Raw genomic sequence first — 22,743 nt, 5'->3', positions numbered from 1 at the left:
TCCCAGCCCTCTGAGATAACCACTGTAACATTTTGGTGTACATCTAATAGTTTTTTTCCTAGTCCATTGTTATTATTTTTAAAAATACGGTAAACTACTGAGATAACAAGAGCAGGGTTTTTTTTGAAGGTGGATCCCCTTGCGTTCACCCTATCACGGCCATCTGTCCCTGTGCTCCCGCCTCTAGATGTACCTGAGGCACAGGTGCTCTCCCGTCTGGCTCAGGTGATAAAGAGCCAGAACTGGGGAGGGAGAGTTTCAGGAAGCTTCTGCCCGTCCCTCCGCCCCTCCACCCCTCCTCTCAGTGCCCTCCCCGCAGTTTTTGTGCCGGCCATACCGTTGCTGCCCCTGGCCCCAGCTCCAGCAAAGTCACCCTGCCTGACTGGTTCCTGCCCCCTTTCCGCCCGCGCCAGCTGCTGCGTGCCTGCCAAGTGCCTGCCTAATCCAGGAGAGCTTCCTGAGCCGCCTCTCAGCAGGCTGCTCTTTGGTTTCTGGAATCCAGGCCGCTCAGTGCTCAGCGGAGGGTCTGGCTTCATGCACCCGGAGCTGACTTAGGTCAAGAGTGCTTGGGGAGGAATGCGATCCTTAGAGCAAAGCCCTTGTAATGAATGCCTTTCCCCGCTAATTGGGTTAGGGGAGTAATCGGCTGGACTCTCAACTAAACAGGGTAGGCATGCTGGCGTCCCGCATTGTTGTTCATTTGCCAAAGAATCGCCCTGCTCTGAGGTGCAGGAGAAAAGCAGAGGCTCAGAGCTCCTAATTCTCTTTGGTTCCGGGGCTCTGCAGAGCACGTGGAGTGGGCAGGCTTCCCTTTCTGCACAGACCCCCAGGCCCAGCTGTAACCCCTCAGGTAGAATGTCTCGTTCCACCGTACAAAGCAGCTTCCTTTGAGAGCCCGACAGAGGCAGATAAGCTCAACTTACCTGAGATTTGATTGCCCAGTTTGAGGGAAAGGCCACTGAGGCTTGCTTGAGTGCTGTTAAGTGCCAGATGCTTTACATTATGGCACTGTGACCCCCGTTTTTTGCATGAGGACATGGGTTCAGAATTCACATGCCCAAGGTTAGTAAATAGTGGAGGTGAGACTCCACCCCAGAACTGCCTAACTTTACAATCTGTGCCAAGTTGCTCCCCCATATATGGCAGGGATGGGTGTATTTGGAACAGGGAGGGATGTCCTTGTATTCATTCTTTTTTTTTTTTTTAATTGACTTTGTTTTTTAGGGCAGTTTTCGGTTCACAGCAGTACTGAACGGAGGGTACAGAGATTCCCCATGTACCCCTGCCACCCCCTGACACACACGCAGCCTCCTTCACTATCAACAGCCCCCCCAGAGGGGTCCATTGGTTACAGTCAATGAACCTACATGGACACATTATTGTCACCCAGAGTCCACAGTTTACATTGGGGTTCACTCTTGGTGTTGCACATTCTGTGAGTTTGGACATGTATCCATCATTATAGTATCATACAGAGTAGTTTCACTGCCCTAAAAATCCTCTGTGCTCCCCCTATTCATCTCTCCCCCACCGAACCCCTGGCTACCACTGACCTTTTTTCATTCTCTCCATAGTTTTTCCTTATCTAGAGTGTCATATAGTTGGAGTCATAGTATGCAGCCTTTTCAGATTGGCTTCTTTCACTTAGTAATATGCATGTAAGTTTCCTCCATGACTTTTGACGGCTATTCATTCCTTTTTGCTCATGCAGATATTTTTTTTGAGCACCTGCCCCTGCGCCAGGCTCTGGGCACTGGGCAGATGGTATCGGCAAGATGGACGTGGCTCCTGCTCTCTGAAGCTAGTGTTTAGCAGGAAAAGACACATAAATAAGTAAATACCTGGCCGTGAAGAACATCGTGCTAAGAGAGAAGACAAGGGGCACCTGATTCGGAACGATGAAGGGTCAGAGAAAGCCTCTCTCAGGAAGTGACCTTTAAACCCGTGTCTGAGGGAGGAGCAGAAATGGGGAAGCATCACAGGCATCTGTTCTAGTTTTCAGAAGCCTGCCCACCCTTGAGACCAGCCTTTTCCAGGAAGCCCTACCTGCTAACTCCTTCCGGAGCTATTGTTGCCTGTTCCGAAGGTCCATAGCTTTTTCTTTTATGCACCGATGGCTTCCTGTGAGAATCTGCTCGAGCCAGTGGGCCCTTTTCGCAGGGGAGTGTTCAGAGGAAAGACCTACAGCGTATTGCTTTGAGTGTCTCTTGACACAAGGGAAAATCCAGAGGGAGGGAGTGAAGCTTGGCTGGGTTGAGCTGAGCCGGGAGGGAAGTCAGGACATTGCATATCTGACTTATTGTGTTTGGGGCCTTTGAACCGCCTTGATGAGGGCAGCTCGGCCTGGGCCAAAGGTCGCTTGGCTAATTTCCCGCAGCTGCTGCCTATGGAACACCAAGGATCTGTGACTGCTTGCTTCTTGTCAAGAGCCGTAGAGCCCTCTGCTTAGAGGAAATGCCCAAGTAGGCTGCGAGCTTGTGGAGGCTGCTGGAGGGTGGGGAGAGGGCCCTGTCGTGGAGGGGCTGCAGCCGCACGTTGGCTGCTGATACCAGCTGTCTGGCTGTAGCCCAGGACGAGCCTGGCTGAGAGATCTTCCTGCATTGCTGCTCCGCCCATGTCACTGCCCTGCTCTAAACCCTTCGCTGGCTCCCCATTGCCCTCAGGGCAGGCCGGATATCCTAGCAGGACATACAGGCTGGGACCCTGCCCACCCTCGCAGCCTGCTTTGTTCAAGCATACCCTCCCTCTCCTGCTGTTCCAAGGGCTCCAGATTCCCCAGACGGGACCCCAGTGTGGCCTTGCAGGTGCTGTTTTTCCTGCTGAGCTTCCTTTCCTTCCCGCTTCTTCAACAGGTTAATTCCTAGACATCCTTCCAGAATTTGGCTAGACGGGTCTCTTCTCCTTGAAGTCCCCGCGGACCTGCTACTCTACACAGATAGCCACACCTTGCTCTGGGCCCCCGGTGGCTGGTGTGCATCACTGCAGTCCCTCCCTTCCTGTTCCCCTCCCTTCCTTCACTCGTTCACCGTTTAGTTTCGGGCACCCGACCGTGTTCTCATCACACCAGGGTGGTGGCAAAACAAACATGAGCAAGAGCAGACCCAGACCCCCGCCTTCAAGGAGCAGCATGAATCCATCAAACAATGAAGATGAATAATACACAGAGAAGTCAGATCTTTTCCATAAAGAAGTTAAGATTTTCTCCATGATTGAAAAAGTCTACAAATCATAAATGCTGGAGAGGATGTGGAGAAAAGGGAACCCTCCTACACTTGGTGGGTATGTAAATTGGTGCAGCCACTATGGAAAACAGTATGGAGGTTCCTTAAAAAACTAAAAATATAATTGCCGTATGATCCAGCAATCCCACTCCTGAGCATATATCCAGAAAAGACAAAAGCTCTAACTCGAAAATATATACGCTCCCCAATGTTCATAACAGCACTATTTACAGTAGCCAAGACATGGAAGCAACCTAAGTGTCCACTGACAGATGAATGGATAAAGATGTGGTACATATATACAGTGGAATATTACTCAGCCGTAAACAAGTATGAAATAATGCCATTTGCAGCAACATGGATGGACTGACCTAGAGATTATCATATTAAGTGAAGTGAGTCAGAGAAAGACAAATATGTGATACCACTTATATGTGGAATCTAAAAAATAATGCAAATGAATTTATTTATAAAACAGAAACAGACTCACCGACATAGAAAACAAACTTATGGTTACCAAAGGGGAAGAGAGGGAGGTGGATAAATCAGGAGTATGGGATTAATAGATGTGTACTACTATATATAAAATAGATAAACAATAAGGATTGTTTGCTGTATAGTACAGGAAACTATATTCAATATCTTGTGATAACCTATACCGGAAAAGAATCTGAAAAAAAATATATATATTAACTGAATCACTTTGCTGTACACCTGAAACTAACAAAATATTGTGAATCAACTATACTTCAATTAAAAAATTGTTTATTAGAAAAAAGATTTTCTCCATGATTTAAAAAAAATAAAAGGTTGAGAAAAAGGATACATTAAAATTCTTCTAGTCTCAGATCTAATATTGCTAGTTAGTTAAGCCCTGGGGTTTGTAGGACTTTGTCAAACTCAGTTTCTTCATGTGTAATGTTAGGAACAGGAAATAATTGATTCAGGCTTTGGGCATCTTCCTTGAGCACAGCTCTAGGGCCACTGAGAGAGCTGTGTTGTGGACTCAAGGCTCTGGGGGAAGAAGCCAGATTTCATCCCAGCATGAAATCTCCACCAGGCTTCGCTTTCAGAGGGCGGACCTCCCCTCCCTCAGGGAAGACGAGGAGCTTTCCCGGAGTCCACAGCTTTCCTCGGTAGTGTTGATCATGGTTTGGAATTCTGCAATTGCCTTATTCTTTGATGGCCGTCTCTTTCTAACTGGGCCATAAACTCCATGAGAGTGGATGATGTGTCCATCTTATTTTTTTATAACAGCTTTATTGAGATATAAGTCACACACCATAAAATTCACCCTTTTGAAGTATACATTCAGTTGCTTTTAGGGTATTCACAGAGTTGTGCAACCATCCACACTATCTAATTTCAGAACATTTTCATCGTCCCTGAAAGAAACCCCATATCCATTGGCAGGTCCCCCCGCCACTAACCTCCCCAACTGCCCCCAGCTCCCAGCAGCCGCTAATCTGCTTTCTGTTTGTATGGATTTGTTACCGAAAGGGGGGCCCCTTCCAGGGCCCGAGAGTGGGCTCTTGTCTGAAATGAATTGTCCGAGGAGACGCGTATCCTTACAGGGCAAAAGACTTTATTGGGAAGGGGCGCCCGGGCAGAGAACAGCGGAATAAGGGAGCCCAGGAGAACTGCTGTGCCACGTGGCTCACATCCTCAGGTTTTATGGTGATGGGGTTAGCTTTCCAGGCTGTCTCTGGCCAGTCATCTTGCTTGTGCCCATGTTTGGTCTGACTAGGGTCCTTCCTGATGGCGTGTGCATCTCTCAGCCAAGATGGATTCTAGCGTGAGGGTTTCTGGGAGGTTGGCAGGACATATTATGGGCCGGCGTCTCCTCCCTCCTTTTGGCCCCTCCCGAATTCTCCTGGTTAGTTTTCAGCGGCAGTGTGCCTTATCGGGACCTCCTGTTGTGAGACAACTCGTGCAAGTGGTTATTTTTGTGCCTGGCTGAGGCAGGCACTTTTGGTCAACAGATTTTCCTATACTGGACATTCTATATAAAGGGAATCATAGGATATGTGGCCTTTTATGACTGGATTTTTTTCACTTAACATAATGTTTTCAAGGTTCATCCATGTTGTAACACATATCAGTATTTCATTCGTTTTTGTGGCCTAATAATATTCCATGGGATGGACAGACCATATTTTTCCATTCATCAGTTGACGGACATTTGGGTTGTTTCCATTTGGGGGCTATTATGAATAATGCCGCTATCAACATTCCAGTACAAGTTTTTGTGTGGTCCTGTGTTTCCATCTCTTGGGTATACACCAAGGATTGGAATTACTGGGTCATGTGGTAACTCTCTGTTTCACATTTTGAGCAGCTGCCAGATCGTTTTCCACAGTGGCTGCACTATTTTACTTTTCCACCAGCAGTGTAATGAGGCTTCCAATTTGTTCCATTTTGTCCACATTCTCACTAACACTTGTTTATTTTCTGTTTTGGTTTTGGTTTTTATAATAGCCATTCTAATGGATGTGAGGTGGTATCTGATTGTGCTTTTGATTTGCATTTTCCTAATGATTAGTAATGTGAGAATCTTTTCATGTGCTTATTGGCAATGTCTATATCTTCTGTGAAGAAATATCTATTCAGTCCTTTGCCCATTTTTAAATTGGGTTGTTTGTCTTTTTATTGCTGAGTTCTAAGAGTTCTTTATATATTCTGAATTAGAGTCTCTTGTTGATATATGACTTCCAAACATTTTCTCCCATCCCGTGGTTTGTCTTTTCACTTTCTTGATGGTATCTTTTGAAAGTTTTAAATTTTGAAGTCTAACTTATGCCTTTTTTTCTTTTTTTGTTCCTTCTGTCTTGGATGTCAGATCAAAGAAGCCATTGCCTAATCTAAAGTCATGAAGATTTGCTCCTGTGTTTTTTCCAAGAGTTTTATAGTTTTAATCTTACATTTAGGTCTGTGTCTATCTCATTCCAGATTGTACCTCCTGTACCTAGAATAATGCCTGATGTATAGGAGGTACTTGATACTGAGTGAAATGAATGAATTGATATCTCTTGAATGAGTGAATGAACAGATATCTTCTCGTCCCAGAGCTGTTGCTATTTAAGTAAAGCCCCGGGGTTAAGAGAGGGCATTAGACAGAGGGCGGGCACCAATTTGTTTTAATCTCCTCCCCCAGTGAACCTGCCCTTAGTGAGCTCTCACAGTTCCCTTTCTGCCAGCTTTTCTTTTCCTGTTTTTCCTCACTTTTGTTCCCCTATTTGACAAAATGTTGCTAAGACATTTCCTAAATAAATTGTGTCTGGTCTACTTTGGTTAAATTGTAAATATGGTAGATATACAAGAAAAATTTTTCCGTCATAAAAATCTTGGTTGGGTGACATTTCTCTTGTTGGTTTTATTGTGTTAGACTAAATAAATTCAGGTGACACGTCAGTGTATGAATTACAAAGGAAAAGTCACCTCCTAGTGGGACATTTGATGTCTAGAACTTACTTTTAGAAAAAAGTGTGTATGTCTGCAGAGAGAGAAAACGTAAAATGTCAACAACTAATGAATCTGGGTGAAGGCTATTTGGGAGTTCTTTGTACTGTTATTTTAACAACTTTTTTACAGTGAATTTTTTCAAAATAGGTGCTTCACATCCATTTTTCATTTAATCCTCAGCTGTTGAGGAAGAAATGAAGGTGAAGGCAGGCTGACCAAGGTCCGTCAAACTGGTTGAGTAGAAGAACCAAAATTTGGACGTGGGTCTCCAACTCAAGGCCTCCTACATGTTTTATGGCCTCGTGCATCTCAGATAGTCGAGCTTTTGCTGGGAATGACCCGCTCCTTCACCTGCCTCTGTCTTCATGTTCTTGATGCTTTACGAGCCTATGCTCAGTGAGGGCAAGTGGGAGACGGTCCAGGAGTTTCTAGAATAGAGGGGCTGCCATCCTGGGACTTGAAGGAAAACGAAGAGGGTGTGGAGGGAATCGATGCTTCCTCACCAGCCAGCAGGTGGGCCTCTGAGGCTCTCGGGAGACAGCCCTGACCCCCCTTCTGCCCTGCCTGTTCCAGGAGCTGAAGCTGCCCACCTTCCGAGCCCACTCCCCGCTCCTGAAGAGCCGCCGGTTCTTTGTCGACATCTTAACCCTGCTGAGCAGCCACTGCCAGCTCTGCCCCGCCGCCCGGCACCTGGCCGTCTACCTGCTGGACCACTTCCTGGATCGCTATAACATCACCACCTCCAAGCAGCTCTACGCCGTGGCAGTCTCCTGCCTTCTGCTTGCAAGTACGTGGAACCCACTTCCTTCCCCGTGCCGTTTCCTCCCACTTGGTGAGCCCGGGTGCTCCCGAATCATTCTACATTTCCATGGTCTTGGCACGTCTTCCGTGTTCATCCTTAGCTGAATGCGAACCGTAGTAATAATAACCAACATTTTCTTTAGCATCTATACCAGGCCGAGGGATGAGGATTTTAGCAGCTTGATCTTAACGAATCCACGCAGTGACACTAGAAGACAGATACTTTTAGTACCCCCATTTCACCGAGGCACAGAGAGGTTAAGAAACTTGCCTTGGGTCACCCAGCTCATCTATAGCAGACAGGATTTGAGCCCAGAACTGCATGGTGCCAGAACCTGTGTCTTAACCCCATGTCACCTGCTTTCTGACATAGGGCTTCTGAAATTGCTGGCGGTGGGGGGGAGCCCTAGCAACCACTGTTCTTAGAGGTGTTTAGAAATGCGACTGTTTGTGTGGGCCCCAAGCAGGACCCATTACGTAGTCTCCAGGCCTGGGCACAGGCCTCTTGGAGTTTGTATCTTCCAGTGAGGCCTCACTAAAAACACGGCATGGGGACTTCCTTGGCGGTCCAGTGGTTAAGACTTCGCCTTCCAATGCAGGGGGTGCGGGTTCGATCCCTGGTCGGGGAGCTAAGATCCCACATGCCTCACGGCCAAAAAACCAAAACATAAAGCAGAAGCAATATTGTAACAAATTCAACAAAGACTTTAAAAATGATCCACATAAAAAAAAAATCTTAAAAAACAAAACAAAACACGGCATGGCTTTGACCATCTGTCTGCCTAGGTAGGAAATGAATATGCTACTGCTCTGGTCATCTGCTTAAAACACAGTCTGCCATGCCACGCTGCAACTAAAAATTGCCCCCTGGTTTACCAACAGTCTTAGAAGGACCGTCCGTCAGGGTCCTGCCTCTCTGACCTCAAGCCTTTCTCCTCTTCCATCCCTGGGTTCCAGCCAAGCCCCTCCTGTCACAGATCTTTGCACATGCTGTTCCCTCTGCCCACAGCACTTCCCATTCCTTCCCCCTGCCCATCTGGTCCTGGTTAAACGGCACTTGGGCCCTGCACTCACATCCCCGAGAAAGCCTCCCCTGCCGCCTTGGGAGTGGGGTGCACGTAAGGCATCCCTGAGGTGCAGCCCCACGGCCTCATGGACTTTTGATTGACACTCACCTCCCTCACTAAGCAGTGAGTTTCAGGGAGGGAAAGGAGCACATAGTAAGGCCTCAAAAAATAAGATTTGTGGACTCTCGTGCTTCCAGTGCCGGGGGCGGGGGTTCTATCCCTGGTTGGGGAACTAGGATCCCACATGCCGTGTGGTGTGGCCAAAAAAAATAAAATAAAATAAAATGAAAACAATATTTGTGGGCTAAAGGAAATGAATGGAGCCAGAGTTTCCCTTAGAGCTGGGCTTCCACGTTTCTCCAAGTTGCCCTTCATGCAGACGAGCGGGACACCCCAAAGTGGCCAGCTGCAGTCACATTTCCTTGACATCTAGTCTTTTCTCCTTAAAATTCAATCAGATCTTACATCCTCCGCTACAATATGTTATTGTCCTATTTTATTTTATGGGTCCCTTCCCCATTCCCCAGTGCTTGATTCCCTCTGACGCTTTGAGACCACCATGCGCATTTTCTCCCGTGGCTTTGTCTGTCCCTGGCAGGCTGCTACAGACCCTCCAGCACAATCACCCAGGTCCAGACACATGGCTTTAGAGTTTTCAGAATTCTGCCTTGTTTTCCACCCTGGCACCTGCCACCTGCTGTTATCTTAATCCCTTTGGCTGCTCTGGGTTTACAGCCTCCTGACTTGTGATTTTCTCTACCTTGAGCCAGCTGGCTTTCCCGTGTTATACAGGGGAGCCTGTCTTGCTGGGAGTCCGGCCTGCTCACTGCTTCAAAGTCTCAAATCAGCACGCAGCTCTGTTTTGTCTTGGGAGGAGCTGGGGGGTTTGCGAGACGTCCCCGTCAGCAGAGAGCAGGACAGGCATCGCGTTTCAGCGGCCCTCGAGGAGTCTGGAGTCTGCACCGTGGCCTCTGGCCTGCTGCTGTCTGCGATCTGTGGGTTGCCTCGAGGGCCCTGGGGGGCAGGGGACTCGGATTTCCATGGGTTCACCGAGGCTCCTGGCATCTGTCTGGGGAGCTGGGATGAGAGGCGCTCACTGGGGACTCCTTTGTGCCACTGTGCCATGGCAGAGGGAGGGGGCCTTTCAGAGGGAGAGGCAGAGGCCCTCACCCACACATCTGAGGACAGCAGCCAGCCTTGGGCGGTAGGAACGGATTTTTCAGGACACCTGCCATATGCTCAGAGGCCCCAGGAAAGAAAAGTTTCCATGACAGCCTGAAATCCTATTCATTCCTCCCTCCCCTCTCCCCAGGCCGACCTGTCAGCCACAAGGGGGTTCACCTTGCCTCAGGAAGTTGTGAGTTCTGCTAATTTTGTTGCAAATAATTAATTCCCAGATAAGAAGGGGGACAGTCCTTCTTGCCCGCACCTGTCTGTTCTTAGGTTTTTAAAGCTGCTTCCAGGTAAGGGCCTTTGCATAGGTGGAGCCCTCTCACCTACACATAGCCCCTTCTGCCCCCATAAAACAGGAGCCAGTCAAGGACCCATGTCTCCAAGCCTGTGGAAGGGGGCAGAAAAGCAAGAGCTTGTGGTTTGTTCCATGGGGGACCACTGGCAAAGCCACCCTTTGCCTTTCTATGACCAAGTTTTCTGCATTTCCTTCCTTAACACAGGAGAGAATTCTACTATAAATATAATCTAGATATAAATATACCATAAATAGAGAAGAGCCACTCTCTTCTTTAGTCTTTCATCTTACATAGCACCCCTCCCCAACTGTGTGTTGGTTGTTGTTGTTTAATTAAAAGGACAATTTGACAGCACAGAAACCCCACCACTTGCAGGTGAGCTGGCTTTCACAGTGCCACATAATAATTGTCATCCCGACGGGGGTAGCTTCGTTGCTCACTGGTCCCTTTCTACATGCCCAGCCCTGTGCCAAGCACTTTACACACACATCACTTGGAAGCCTCACAACCAGCCTATGTGATCGTGCTGTCATCTGACCATCCTGTAGGCTCAGAGAGGCCCAAGGTCACACAGTTTGGAATTTTGCTTTATTTTTTTCAATTGAGGTAGAATTCATATCACAACATAGACTCTACCATTTTAACCACTGTAAAGTGTACGGTTCCGTGGCATTTGGTACATTTAACGCTGTTCTGCAGCCATCACCTCTCTCTAGATCCAGAACACGTTCATCGCCCCAAAAGGAGCCCATGTACCCATTAGGCAGTAACTCCCCTTTCCTTCCCACCCCTAGCCCCTGGCAACCACCGGTCTGTTCTGTGTCTGTATAGAGTTGACTATTATGGATATTTCATATGAAAAGGAACCATACAACATGTGACCTTTTGTGTCTGGTTTCTTTTACTTTCTGTTTTCAGGGTTCATCCATGTTGTAGCATGTATCAGTATTTCATTCCTTGTTATGGCTAAATAATCTCTGTTGTATGGATAGACCACATTTGTTTTTATCCATTCATCTGTTGATGGACATTTGGGTTGTTTTCACTTTTTGGCTATTAGGATTAGTGCTGCTGTGAATATTTATTTGGGTACCAGTTTGCTTGAACATCTATTTTCAATTCTTTTGCGTAGTAACCCAGGAGTGGAATTGCTGGTCATATATGGTCATTCTATGTTGAACTTTTTAAGGAAACTTGGAGTTTTACTTTTGCCTGGTTGTCACTGCTCAGAGATGACTGGCTGCTGAGTTCTTAGCCTCACGGCATGGACCGGCCTGAGGAAGGAGAGAGGGAGGGAAAGAAAACCAGAAAGACAAGAGGCATGCTCGGTGGCATTGCTACGGTAGCATGGCCTTAAATGTAAGATCTTATGATGATGATACAAAAAGTATGAGATACATTTTTATTGTTAAAAACATCCAAAAGATACAGAAGGACTTAGTGTAAAAAAATTGTTTCCCCCCAAATCCATAGTCCCATTCCCAAAGTTTGGGGTGTATCCTTCCAGATCTAGATGTACTTATGTATTTTCATAATTGGGAAAACAAACCTATTTTCATTTCTGGGGGTGGGAGGAGGTAGTGAATCATAGATTAACAGCCGTATAAACTGCCCGTAAAGGGACTTCTCTGGTGGTCCGGTGGTTAAGACTCCTCGCTTCCAATGCAGGGGGCACGGGTTCGATCCCTGGTCGGGGAACTAAGATCCCACATGCCACGTGGTGCAGCCAAAAAAGAAAAAAAAACTGCCCGTAAACAAAATTGCCAGATTCCCTCCCTTCCTCCTTTTTTGATTCTTTTTTTCCCTTTCTAATCCCAATTCCATCATACTTTCTCTTTGCAAACTTCTGTTTTCTTTCATTGTGGCTTCCAGACCCCCACCCCACTCCCTGGGAAAGCAAGGTTTCTTAGTGCTGAGTTGCTGGTGAGCCCTGTCCTGCTCCTGGCTTCTGGTTTGTGAAAAGCCATGAAAGCTCAGGGGGACAAGTCCATCTGTTTCTTGGAATAAAGTTCTGACTTCCATATTTTTGTAGGTGAGCCTGAGTCCAATGCTGGCCTTCATCTCAGCCCTCATCCTCCTCCCCAGGAGAGGGAAACATCAAGCAGGAGGGTGGTCCCACGGCCTCTGCAAGGGAAGGACCCCTCTCTGCACATGGGTCCTCCTGCAGGGCAGGGTCCCGTAGCCCGACGTTGAGTCTGTCATGCTCTGCTGTGCTTACCTGTAGAAAGGCCCATCTCCCTCCTGTAGAGTTTTAAAATTAGAAATGGTATGCTCACTTGTAAATGAGATTCAAAGAATAAAATAAAAAATCTGTTGCCTATCTCATTCTCCAGAGATAACTTCTGGGAACAGTTCCTTACATCTTTTTCCAAAATCGATCGAGTGTATTTTCTAGAAATGTTCTGTGCATATACAAACATACAGTCAGCCCTCATGAGTCCAAGATTCCATACTTGTGAATTTGCCTACTCACTAAAATTTACTTGTAACCCCAAAATCAATACTACCGGAACTTTTCAGGTCATCCGTGGACACGTGCTGAGCAGCAGAAGATGTGAATCGTCTGGCGTGCGTGTTCCCAGCTGAGGTCGAACAAGGCAGCGCTGTGCCTTCTCAGCTCTCATACTAATAACAGGTGTCCTTTTTTTGCTGTTTAGTGCCATGTTTTCTCATTTTTCTGCTTGTTGGTGTTTTTGCTGTGTAAAACGGGCCCTAACCATCGTGCTAAATTGCAGTGTCGTGTTCCTACGTTTGGGAAGGCTGTGATGTGTGTGCCTTAGGAGAAAATGTGTGTGTTAGGTAAGCTTTGCTCAGGTATAAGGTGTAAGTGCTGTTGGCTGTGAGTTCAATGATCATGAATCAACAATATAGTAAACAGAAATACACAAAAAAGGTTAGGTGTTGATTGGTTGTGATCAGAGGCTCAAAGGAACCTAACCCTATATCTTCCCCTAGGAGCGTGGTTCTGTATTCACAGATCAGTGTGCACAGTGAATAATCAGAATCCATTACATTTGCACAAGTCGATTAATACAAAGGTGTTTTCTTCATGGTACATTAGGGAACATCTTTCCCGTCTGTATGGATTTACCTTACTCTTTTTACTGACTGCAGAGTTCTCCATATTATGAACACTGACATTTATAGAATGACTCCTCTGTCGATGGATATTTACATTGCCATCTTTTTTTTTTTTTTTTCTTTTTACTGCTTTAAACAATATGACAACAGCTGTCCTTTCCTCTGCATCTTTGCACACTGAGGTATGTCTGTGAGATTGCTTTGGTCAGAGGTGTGTGCATTTAAGATTTTGGTGGGTAGCACTGAATTGCCTTGCAGAGGTTTTGACCAACAGCTGAGCAGATCCCTTTTTTCTTAAATTGAACTTAGTGTGTGGGAGCCCTTGGAAGCACGTGCTTCTCCACGAGAGCAACACAGCATCAGAAGAGGAGCATTGTCCCTCCCCCATCTGGTCCCTCATCACTGTACACTTTGAGCTTCTGTCTATGCTCCCAGCAGAGAGTACATTTGCATCCTGCCTTTCTGCCTTGTCCTGTCCAGGGTGTCCAGGTGAGAAATGAGTTCCCAGACCAACTGCTTTTAAGGCTCCTTAAGCCAGAAATCAGTAGCCTCATCTCTTAGGGCAGGTACCAAAAAAGGCACTGCCTCTGGGTCTTGGGAGATTCTAGGAGAGGCCTGTCTTTCTCCTAGGAAAGTGCCTCACTCCCCCTCTCTCATCCCTGCATCCCTCCCCTCCCCTCCCCTCCCCTCCCCCTGCTTTGATGACTGAGAAGCAGCTTCTTTGGCAGCAAAGTGGGGGGGAAGCCGTCCTAATCCCTCCTGGATTTCCCTTCTGGACAAGGATGAAGGAAGGCACCCCAGCTCCCCCCAAAGCCAGGAATGCTTGGGACCCCTCTGAGGCACTAATTATAGGCAGCAGATGCAAAGGGAGTAATTTTTCCAGGTGGCCTTGTTCAGGGGTGTACTTCAGACAAAGCGTAAGATTTATTTATAGGATTAAACCCAAATCTGCGAGGAAATATGGCTGCCCCCGTGCAGGAAATAATTGAACACTCCCTGCCTCTCATGCAAGAGTGACCGGCACTCAGTTTCCTCCCTGCCATGGTTTCACATTTCAGAAACCAGGATAGGTCTTACCTTTGATGTGTGCGCTTCATATGACCATAGTTTATTATTTCCTCCAAAAAAGCTGCTGCAACATCAGTGGTACATCTTCTAATCGGTGACATTTCGGCGGTGGCCACGCAGCATGGGCGGACTGAAAACAGTGGTCTGTCACGTGAGGGCCACGCTGAGCAGATCCGGGCTCGGGGCTCCAGTGTTACGGCGCAGTGAGTGAGGACATGGTGATTTTCCATTTCCTGTTCCCATCTCTGCAGACTGGCAGGCTTAGAACTATTTGGGGGGGAGGGATTTTGTGTGACGTGCCGGTTGGATAGCTGGCTGGGCTGGAAATTCAGAAATCACACCATTTGCCTTAGCAATTCTAGTGCCCAGACCTGTTTGGCCAAGGCCTGGAGATTTTTGAGGGGAGGGGGAATCTTGAGCTGCATGGGTTCATTAATCATGCAGTGTTCAGGAGCCCTTGACCCAGCATGGGTAAACCAGTCAAAAAACATTTATTCCACCTCTGCTATATGCCAGACGCTGTGTTCAGCCCCGGGGAGATGGGGGTGAACAGTAGGGGTGCCTACAGGCCCTTTCGTTGACGATGGTTCATTCCACACACATGTACCTACTATGCGCTGAGCCTGGGAGACTGTAGGCCACAAAGCAGATCAAGTCCCCGTCCTAAAGAAGCAGCCTTCAAGCCAAGCATGACCAGCAGGTCTCTGGGCACCTGCCAAGAACAAGCCAGTCACCCTTCTGAGAAAATCCAAGTGTCCTTACTGTTAGGAGAACAGCCCGGCTCACACAAAGACCCGGACATTGACGTTGGGCACCCTGTCTGCTCCTCACGCTGTCTGCAGTTTGCCTGCTGGGAGCTAGGCATTCATCTTTATTTTCTTTTTATTTACAGTAGCCTTGAACCCTCTCTGTAGTGAATACTCGTGTCTTGTAGTACCTTCTCCGCTCTTACGGCCAGAATTGCATTATACGCATTCTCCTGCTAGTGCTGAAGTCTGAGAGGGCAGAGCTCAGAGTCGTTCATTAGGCACCCGTTCCCCACACCCAGAGACTGTCTTCCAGATTAGAGGCCCTCCTTGCTTTGCCTAGGAGACTCGGGCTCCACGTGGTGAGCGTTCACTCCCCTGGTCACAGCAGCCGGCCCTCCATGGGACACCCACCACCTGGTCAGCATTGGTCTCGATTGTACCTTTCGTAAAACCAAAAGATCGTAAAACCAAAGGATCGTAAAACCAACTGAAAGCAAGGCACCTTTCAGTTGGTTTTAAAACCCCTTCCAAATAGATAACTAATAAGAACCTGCTGTATAGCACAGGGAACTCCACTCAATACTCTGTAATGGCCTATATGGGAAAAGAATCTAAAAAAAAAAAGAGTGGATATGTGTATATGTATAACTGATTCACTTTGCTGTACACCTGAAACTAACACAACATTGTAAATCAGCTATACGGTGGCGCAGTGGTAAAGAGTCTGCCTGCTAATGTAGGGGACACGGGTTCGAGCCCTGGTCCAGGAAGATCCCACATGCCGTGGAGCAACTAAGCCCATGAGCCACAACTAGTGAGCCTGCACTCTAGAGCCCGCGAGCCACAACTACTGAAGCCCGCGTGCCTAGAGCCCGTGCTCCACAACAAGAGAAGCCACCTCAATGAGAAACTCGCACACCGCAACGAAGAGTAGCCCCCCGCTTGCCGCAGCTAGAGAAAGCCCATGCGCAGCAATGAAGACCCAACACGGCCAAAAATAAATAAGTAAAATAAATAAATAAAATAAATAAATTTATTTTTTAAAAATTAAAAAAAATAAATAAAGATCACTGTCCTCAAAACAAAAACAAAAGCCCCTTCCAGGCCCAAAGGAAATACACCAGCCTGTCCCCTCTCTGGGTGGTGAGATGAGATTATTTTCATGTTAGGAGTGGATTTTCAAGATGGTCTTCAAGGAGCATGCCTTGCCTTTCCCTATGTCCTAGTCTTGGACTAGGGCAGATCCACATTCAGAAACCTTCTCTGGCAGTTACTTTGCCGGTTCTGGCTTCTAGGGGCCCATCAGTGGCATCTTGTCTTCTGAGAAGTTGAAACTGCTTTTCCTCAGCAGGAGAGTGGTATTTGTTCCTTGTGGAAAATTAGAAAATATTAAAAAATATAAAGAATAAAATAAAAACTACTTGCAAACTCACTGCATTTTTTTCTATAATCAGAATTTGGGGGAGGAGGGCAGATCCTGGCCTCAGTGATCATGAAACGGTTAATATTTATTGTTTCTATGCCAGGCAGTGTTTTGAATTCTTTGTGTGGGTTTGCTCATTTAATCCTCAGAACAATCCTGTGAAGTAGGCACTGTTATTTTCCTCAGTTGACAGAGGATGAAACCGAGGCCTAGTACTTGGGTAACTTGCCCATTGGCACACAGCTAGGATGGGGACCCAGGTGGCCATCACCGCCCCCCAACCCTGCCCCCGAGTCCTTGCTCTCAGCTGCTACACAACAGCAGCATTTGTCCCACAGCAGATCACTTTTTTTATTTATTTATTATTATTTATTTATTTTTATAAATTTATTTATTTAATTTTTAATTTAATTTTGGCTGCATTGGGTCTTCGTTGCTGTGCACAGGCTTTTCTCTAGTTGCAGCGAGCGGGTGCTACTCTTTGTTGCGGTGCGTGGGCTTCTCATTGCAGTGGCTTCTCTTGTTGTGGAGCACGGGCTCTAGGCGTGCGGGCTTCAGTAGTTGTGGCTCGTGGGCTCTAGAGTGCAGGCTCAGTAGCTGTGGCGCACGGGCTTAGCTGCTCCGTGGCATGTGGGATCTTCCCGGACCAGGGCTCAAACCAGTGTCCCCTGCATTGGCAGGCAGATTCTTAACCGCTGTGCCACCAGGGAGGTCCCAGATCGCTTTCTTCCTTGGCTGTAGCAAGAAGACTCAAACAAGCAAACAGAGAGGTTTCTGGGAGATGCCTGGCTCCTCTGCTTTCCGAGGCTGCAGAGCACGTTTTAGCTGACCTGGATGAAAACTTCGGCCCCAAGTACCAGTGTTTCACGTCTGGAAGTGGCTCCCCTTCTAACCTTGAGAGAGGGGGCCAAGATTGCTGCGCTCCTCCCCTCCCCCTCCCCCTTCCCTCCCCTCCCTTCCCCCACCTCCTTCCACTCCCCCTCCCCTCCCCCTTCCCCCTCCCCCTCCCCCTTTCCCTCCCCCTCCCCCTCCCCTTACCCCCTTCCCTTCCCCCTTCTCCTCTTCCTCTTTCTCCTCCCTTCTCCAAGCAGAGAGGTTGGAACAACAAAGGATCCAGGACCCCTCCATCCATGCCTTCAGCACCGCAGCCTAGAAGAGCTCTCTCTCAGCTCTTCCTGCAGCCGGCAGCCTGGTCAGGCCCAGTCCAGGGCAGCCCCTGGTGGGCCGGGAGTGGGCATTCTGCAAAGCAGTGACCCTCATTACAGGGGAGAACTCTGTAATGTAACCCAGGCCCCAGATGCCAGCCGTGTACATGACAAGGGGCCACATCCCATGGCCCCTGCTTTTACAGTCAGTGATATTATTTGGGTCCCTTGTAAAGAGGAGCACAAAGGAGCCTGGGCATTGCTGGGGCCACCGTGTGAAGTCATCCCACCCGTTGCTCCATCCTGAGACGGGGAAGTCCTCGCAGCCAGAAGGGAAGCCAGTGTCTGACCCAGCTGGCCGAATGCCACCTCTGACCTCGGAGACGTTTTTACAGTTTCCTCCTGGAGAAAGCAACCACCTGCAACCTCACCTCCGGTCCAGAGTTGGACTCAGGAACTGAGTCAGCCTGTCAGAAATGTGTTTTCATTCATTCGTGCGTTCAGTATTTATCGAGCTCTGCTCTGTGCCGGAGACTGGAGATGCAGCCTTGCTGTGAGGAGGGGAAGGAGGGAGACTCAGTAAGGCAGGGTGAGGACGGGGACTTGATCTGTCTTGGGCCCCACCATCTCCCAGGCTCAGCACACAGTGGGTACGTGTGTGTGGAAGGAATCTTCAGTGACAGGGACCGTAGACATTCCTTAAGGACCTTTCTTTGTGTCCTGAGGAAGGAAGGGAGCTCAACCAGGGAAGGTAGCCGAGCTTCACCTTCATGCCGGGTCTCCCTGACACCCAGGTCTGGCTGAGATTACAGGCTTGTTTTTGCAGGACGTTTCCTAACCTCCAGGTCTCTGGAGGGGCTGGAGCTCTTGGACGCAGCATTTGTGCAGCAGGATAGCGTCGGGGAGACACATGCTCCCCGCTTCCCACCCGCTATGGTCTTCACAGCTTCCTCCCTTCCCTGAAAATCACCACCGAAGCACTGTCTTATAGCCGGAGGGTTTTCTTGCTCTGTCCCTGGCTTTCTCTCTCTCCCACCTCAAATCCTGTTCACAGATTAAGCTGTTATTGCACCTGTGACTGTGACTGCACGCTTGGTCCTGAAGCGAGCAGAGGTTTATAAAGCGGCGCACGTTCCAATGTTTGTTGAGCGCTGGGCCCTGTTCTGAGCACACCGAGCCCTTGTGTCATCCTCACCACCATTCTGTCTCCTTCTGTTCCTCCCATTGCACCGGCCCCAGAGGTTGAGACTCGCCCCAGACCACACAGCTGGTGAGTGGCTGAGCCTCTGGAGAACCCAGGGTGACCCTTGGCACCATGCTTGCTCTGCCTCTTCGTGCTGCATCGCAAAGTCAGACAGCCTTTCGGAGGGTGCCGTCCCCAGAGTAGCTTCCTGGCTTCTCCATCAGATTGCTCAAAATCTGTCTCCCCTGGTTCCTCGGAAAGACACTTGTCTGCTGGACATATGAGCATGCTCCTTTGGGGACAAGTAGGAAGCAACCTTCTGGCCTCAATAACTACAAAAATCCAAAGAGCTTTTTTTTTTAAAAATTTTTAAAAATTGAAGTAGTGTTGATTTACAGTGTTGTGTTAATTACTGCTTTACAACGAAATGAATCAGTTATATATATATATATATATATATATATATATATATATATATATATATATATATATATACATTCTTTTTTTAATATTTTCTTTTCCATTATGGTTTATCACAGGATATTGAATATAGTTCTCTGTGCTATACTGTAGGACTTTGTTGTTTATCCATTCTATATATAAAAGCTTATATCTGCTAACCCCACTTCCCACTCCATCCCTCCCCCACCAGTCTCCCTTGGCAATCACCAATCTGTTCTCTATGTTAGTGATTCTGTTTCTGTTTCATAGATAAGTTCATTTGTGTCTTATTTTAGATTCCACATATAAGTGATATCATACGGTATTTGTCTTTCTCTTTCTGACTTACTTCACTTAGTATGATAATCTCTAGGTCCGTCCATGTAGCTGCAAATGGCATTTCATTCTTTTTTATGGCTGAGTAATATTCCATTGTGTATATGTACTATATCTTCTTTATCCTTTCATCTGTCAATGGACATTCTGTTGCTTCCATGTCCTGGCTATTGTAAATAGTGCTGCTCTGGACATTGGGGTGCATGTATCCTTTTGGACCATGTTTTTCTCCGGATATATGCCCAGGAGTGGGATTGCTGGATCATATGGTAGCTCTGTTTTTAGTTTTCTGAGGAACCTCCATATCGTTTTCCACAGTGGCTGCACCAACTTACATTCCCACCAACAGTGTAAGAGGGCTCCCTGTTGTCCACACTCTCTAGGGGAGGCTGTTCTTTATTACAGAAAGTATTCCTGTTGGAGATGTACTCTTCAACTTCAGTTCTGCCATTGGAAATAAAAACTGAGTCTTGTTGATCATACAAATCTTTAGTGGAAAGGCTCTGGAATAAGTAGGAGGATTGATGAAGATGAGTATTTGTAGAGAACATGGTGGTTAGATGGGGAGGCTGCAGCTGACCTGACACTCACATCCATGGGAATTCCTGCGCCCAGGTAGATAAACTCACTATGGAGACTTTCTGGAATTGCAGGGATCTTCGTGATTGTATCTGAGATTTCCTGCTTGTGGTATAGAAAGCTCTGGACTTTGGAGCCATTTATGTATTCGTTTAAAAAAACCCTATTAAGTATTGAATTTGTGCTGGCTGCTGTGCTAGGTGAAGGGAATCTATAATGTTCTGCAAGACAGATGTAGTCCCCATCCTCATGGAATAAGTAGCCAGCCAGACTTCTCATTTTGCTCTCGCCCTTCACAGCTGGGTGATTGGGGCAACTCACTTAACCTTTCTGAGCTTCTGATTCCATGTGGAAAACACTCCCAGCCCCTGGGGTTGTTCCCAGAATGCACTGAGTTCACTTGTCAAGGGCGTAACAAGCGTGGTCCATGGAGGCTGCCCCTCCCTCGGGACTGCCTGCATTGCTTGATGCCTGCTGTGCTGTGCGTGGAGCCTGAGATGCAGAGGGGAACCAAGTGTGAAACTCCCTGCCCTCCGGGGCTCACATCCTAGTGTGTGGATTCCCTGCTTCTTGCTAACCAGCTGGGACACCTGGGAAAGTCCCACCCCTGTGGGGAAGACCCATCCGGGAAAGGCCTTGGACCCCACGCTGCCCTTGTCCTCCCTCTCTGTGAATCTTGGAACCACCAGCAGGAGGGTGGAATTCAAGGTCACAATCCAGGGGAAGGAAGCTGGGGCCACTCTAGCGTCCTCTCTGGGGATCCCTCACAGCCCAGCCAGTGGAATTGGTGGAGCTGGGGGAGCCTTTGGTTGGACTTATTTCCACCCCTTTTCCAGAGCCTGTAAGAAAATGTCTGTAGCATCGGCTGCCAACTCTAGTTCATCTCTACCCAACCAATAGGGCTTCAGAAGAAAGATCACAGGTCTGGCGTGCAAGGAATAAATAACGATGTTCAGTAAATAATAGCAGCATCTGCTGCCATTTATGGAGCACTTCCTATGCCCTGGGTCCTGTGCCAGTCACATACCTACTATCTCCTTGAGCCCTCCCAACCACCCTTTGGGGTGTGCGTTTCCAAGTGATTGCCCAAAGTCATGCAGATCATAACAGCAGGAAGGAGGGAGAAGTAGCACTTGAGCCTGAACTCAAAGTCCTTGGAGGGAAAAGGGGAGCATTCTTGCCTGTTTCCAGTCAGGACCTCCCCCAGAATCCGGGTTCTCCCTGGTAACAGGATGCTCAGCCCTCATTAAATATCCTCAGGACTAGCTGTAAATAAAGCTGGCCGGTTCTGCCCCACCTAATGGCCACTGCTCTCCCCTTCGATGAAGGAAGAATCTGAAGAAGGAAGAATTAGTATCAGAAAGGTCTCCACTCAGCCTGGCCCAGCCTGGGGACTACAGGGCCCAGTGCTTTCTCTCCCAAGTACTGGTGAAAAGCCCTTTCCCCCAGGGCTTTCTCTTTCCTCTTGGGTCCTCAGCTCCTGTACCTCCCAGCTCTTTTCTACAGTCAGCTCAGAAGATGTCAGGTCCACCTGGAGGGCCAGGCAGCCACTGGGGCAGCTCTTTACCCTCTGACCTGCCTCCCTCCCTTCCCTTTATCATCAGCAGCGTACAGAGTAGGGCAGGGAGCTGCGGGAAGGGGGAGGGTAGCCATGGGGTCTCAATTCCTCATCAAATTTTGTTTCTCGTTCTCAGATGAAGGGCGGGGGGAGGACTTCAAATAGGAGAGAGGCCTTTCTTCAGAAAGAGCAGCTTTGACTGTTTTTAAAGGCATTGTACTTCTTTAGCAAAGAAGAATAGTTTTAATAGCTATTGCATTAAAACCTGGTTCTCTTTAGCCTGGGAACTTTGGCCTCATGTCTGAGCCTAGGTTTAGCTCCTGAATGGGCAGCAGGTAATCCTGAATGAGTCTGTAAATGGGCATCTTGCCAGGCATGAGGGACTGTTGGGGGGATTAACTGGGACCTGTCTAGTAGAGAGTGGGCAGCGCTGGGCCTGGGCTTGAGAAACGGGCAACACTGGCTTTTTACAGACTCCCATTCTGTGCTGTTTATGTTTCTGTTTAAGAATTTTTCTAAAGGCAGTGTAAATGTGGATGAGCCTTAGAGCTGCATAATGCATTCATGGGGGTTCATTATAACATTTTCTCTATTTTTTTTGTATTTAAAAATTTTTCCAAAATAAAGAGTTTGGTTTTTGTTTTGTTTTTTAAGCAACTAAAAATATTGCTTCTCTTGACCCTACTTCAGAAAAGTCAGGAATCTGTTTGGTCTGTTTTAAGGCTTGATTGTCAGGCCAGTAGGTAGAAGAAGAAAGAGCCAGTCTTTAGTCAATTCACAGAGACAGAAAGTAGAAAGGTGGTTATCAGGGGTTGGTGGAGGGAAACAGGGAGTTGTCTAATGGGTATAGAGTTTCAGTTTTGCAAGATGAAAAGAGTTCTGGAGACTGGTTACACAATGGTGTGAATGTACTTAATGCTCCTGAACGGTACAGTTAAAAACGGTTAAAATGGTACATTTTCTGTTATGTGCATTTTACTATAATTTCTTTAAATGCCATTTAAAAAAAGAGAGAGGAAAAAAAAAAAAAAGCCAGTGTGTGAGTGTCACTCCTGAGGCTTGCTGGCTTACGGTGTCTGGCCACTGTGGCCTAGTCTGCGGTTAAGAGTTTAGGTCACTTGGTGGCCTCACGGTCATCAGTCCACTAACTAACTCTGTGA

The 22,743-nt window shown here is 47.6% G+C and overlaps 1 protein-coding gene across 1 annotated transcript in view; it reads left to right on the top strand.

The window, feature by feature from the left end:
• CCNJL (cyclin J like) overlaps positions 1-22,743 on the top strand; it is a 55,886-nt gene that overhangs the window by 23,614 nt on the left and 9,529 nt on the right. Inside the window, exon 3 of the mRNA XM_068534576.1 lies at positions 7,257-7,470. Coding sequence (XP_068390677.1) covers positions 7,257-7,470 — 214 coding nt within the window. The remainder of the gene's footprint in view (positions 1-7,256; positions 7,471-22,743) is intronic.

This window comes from Eschrichtius robustus, chromosome 2, assembly GCF_028021215.1.
Source record: "Eschrichtius robustus isolate mEscRob2 chromosome 2, mEscRob2.pri, whole genome shotgun sequence".
Lineage (NCBI taxonomy): Eukaryota > Metazoa > Chordata > Mammalia > Artiodactyla > Eschrichtiidae > Eschrichtius > Eschrichtius robustus.
Note: the sequence above shows the minus strand (reverse complement) of the source record. Positions and strands in the feature narration are given on the sequence as shown.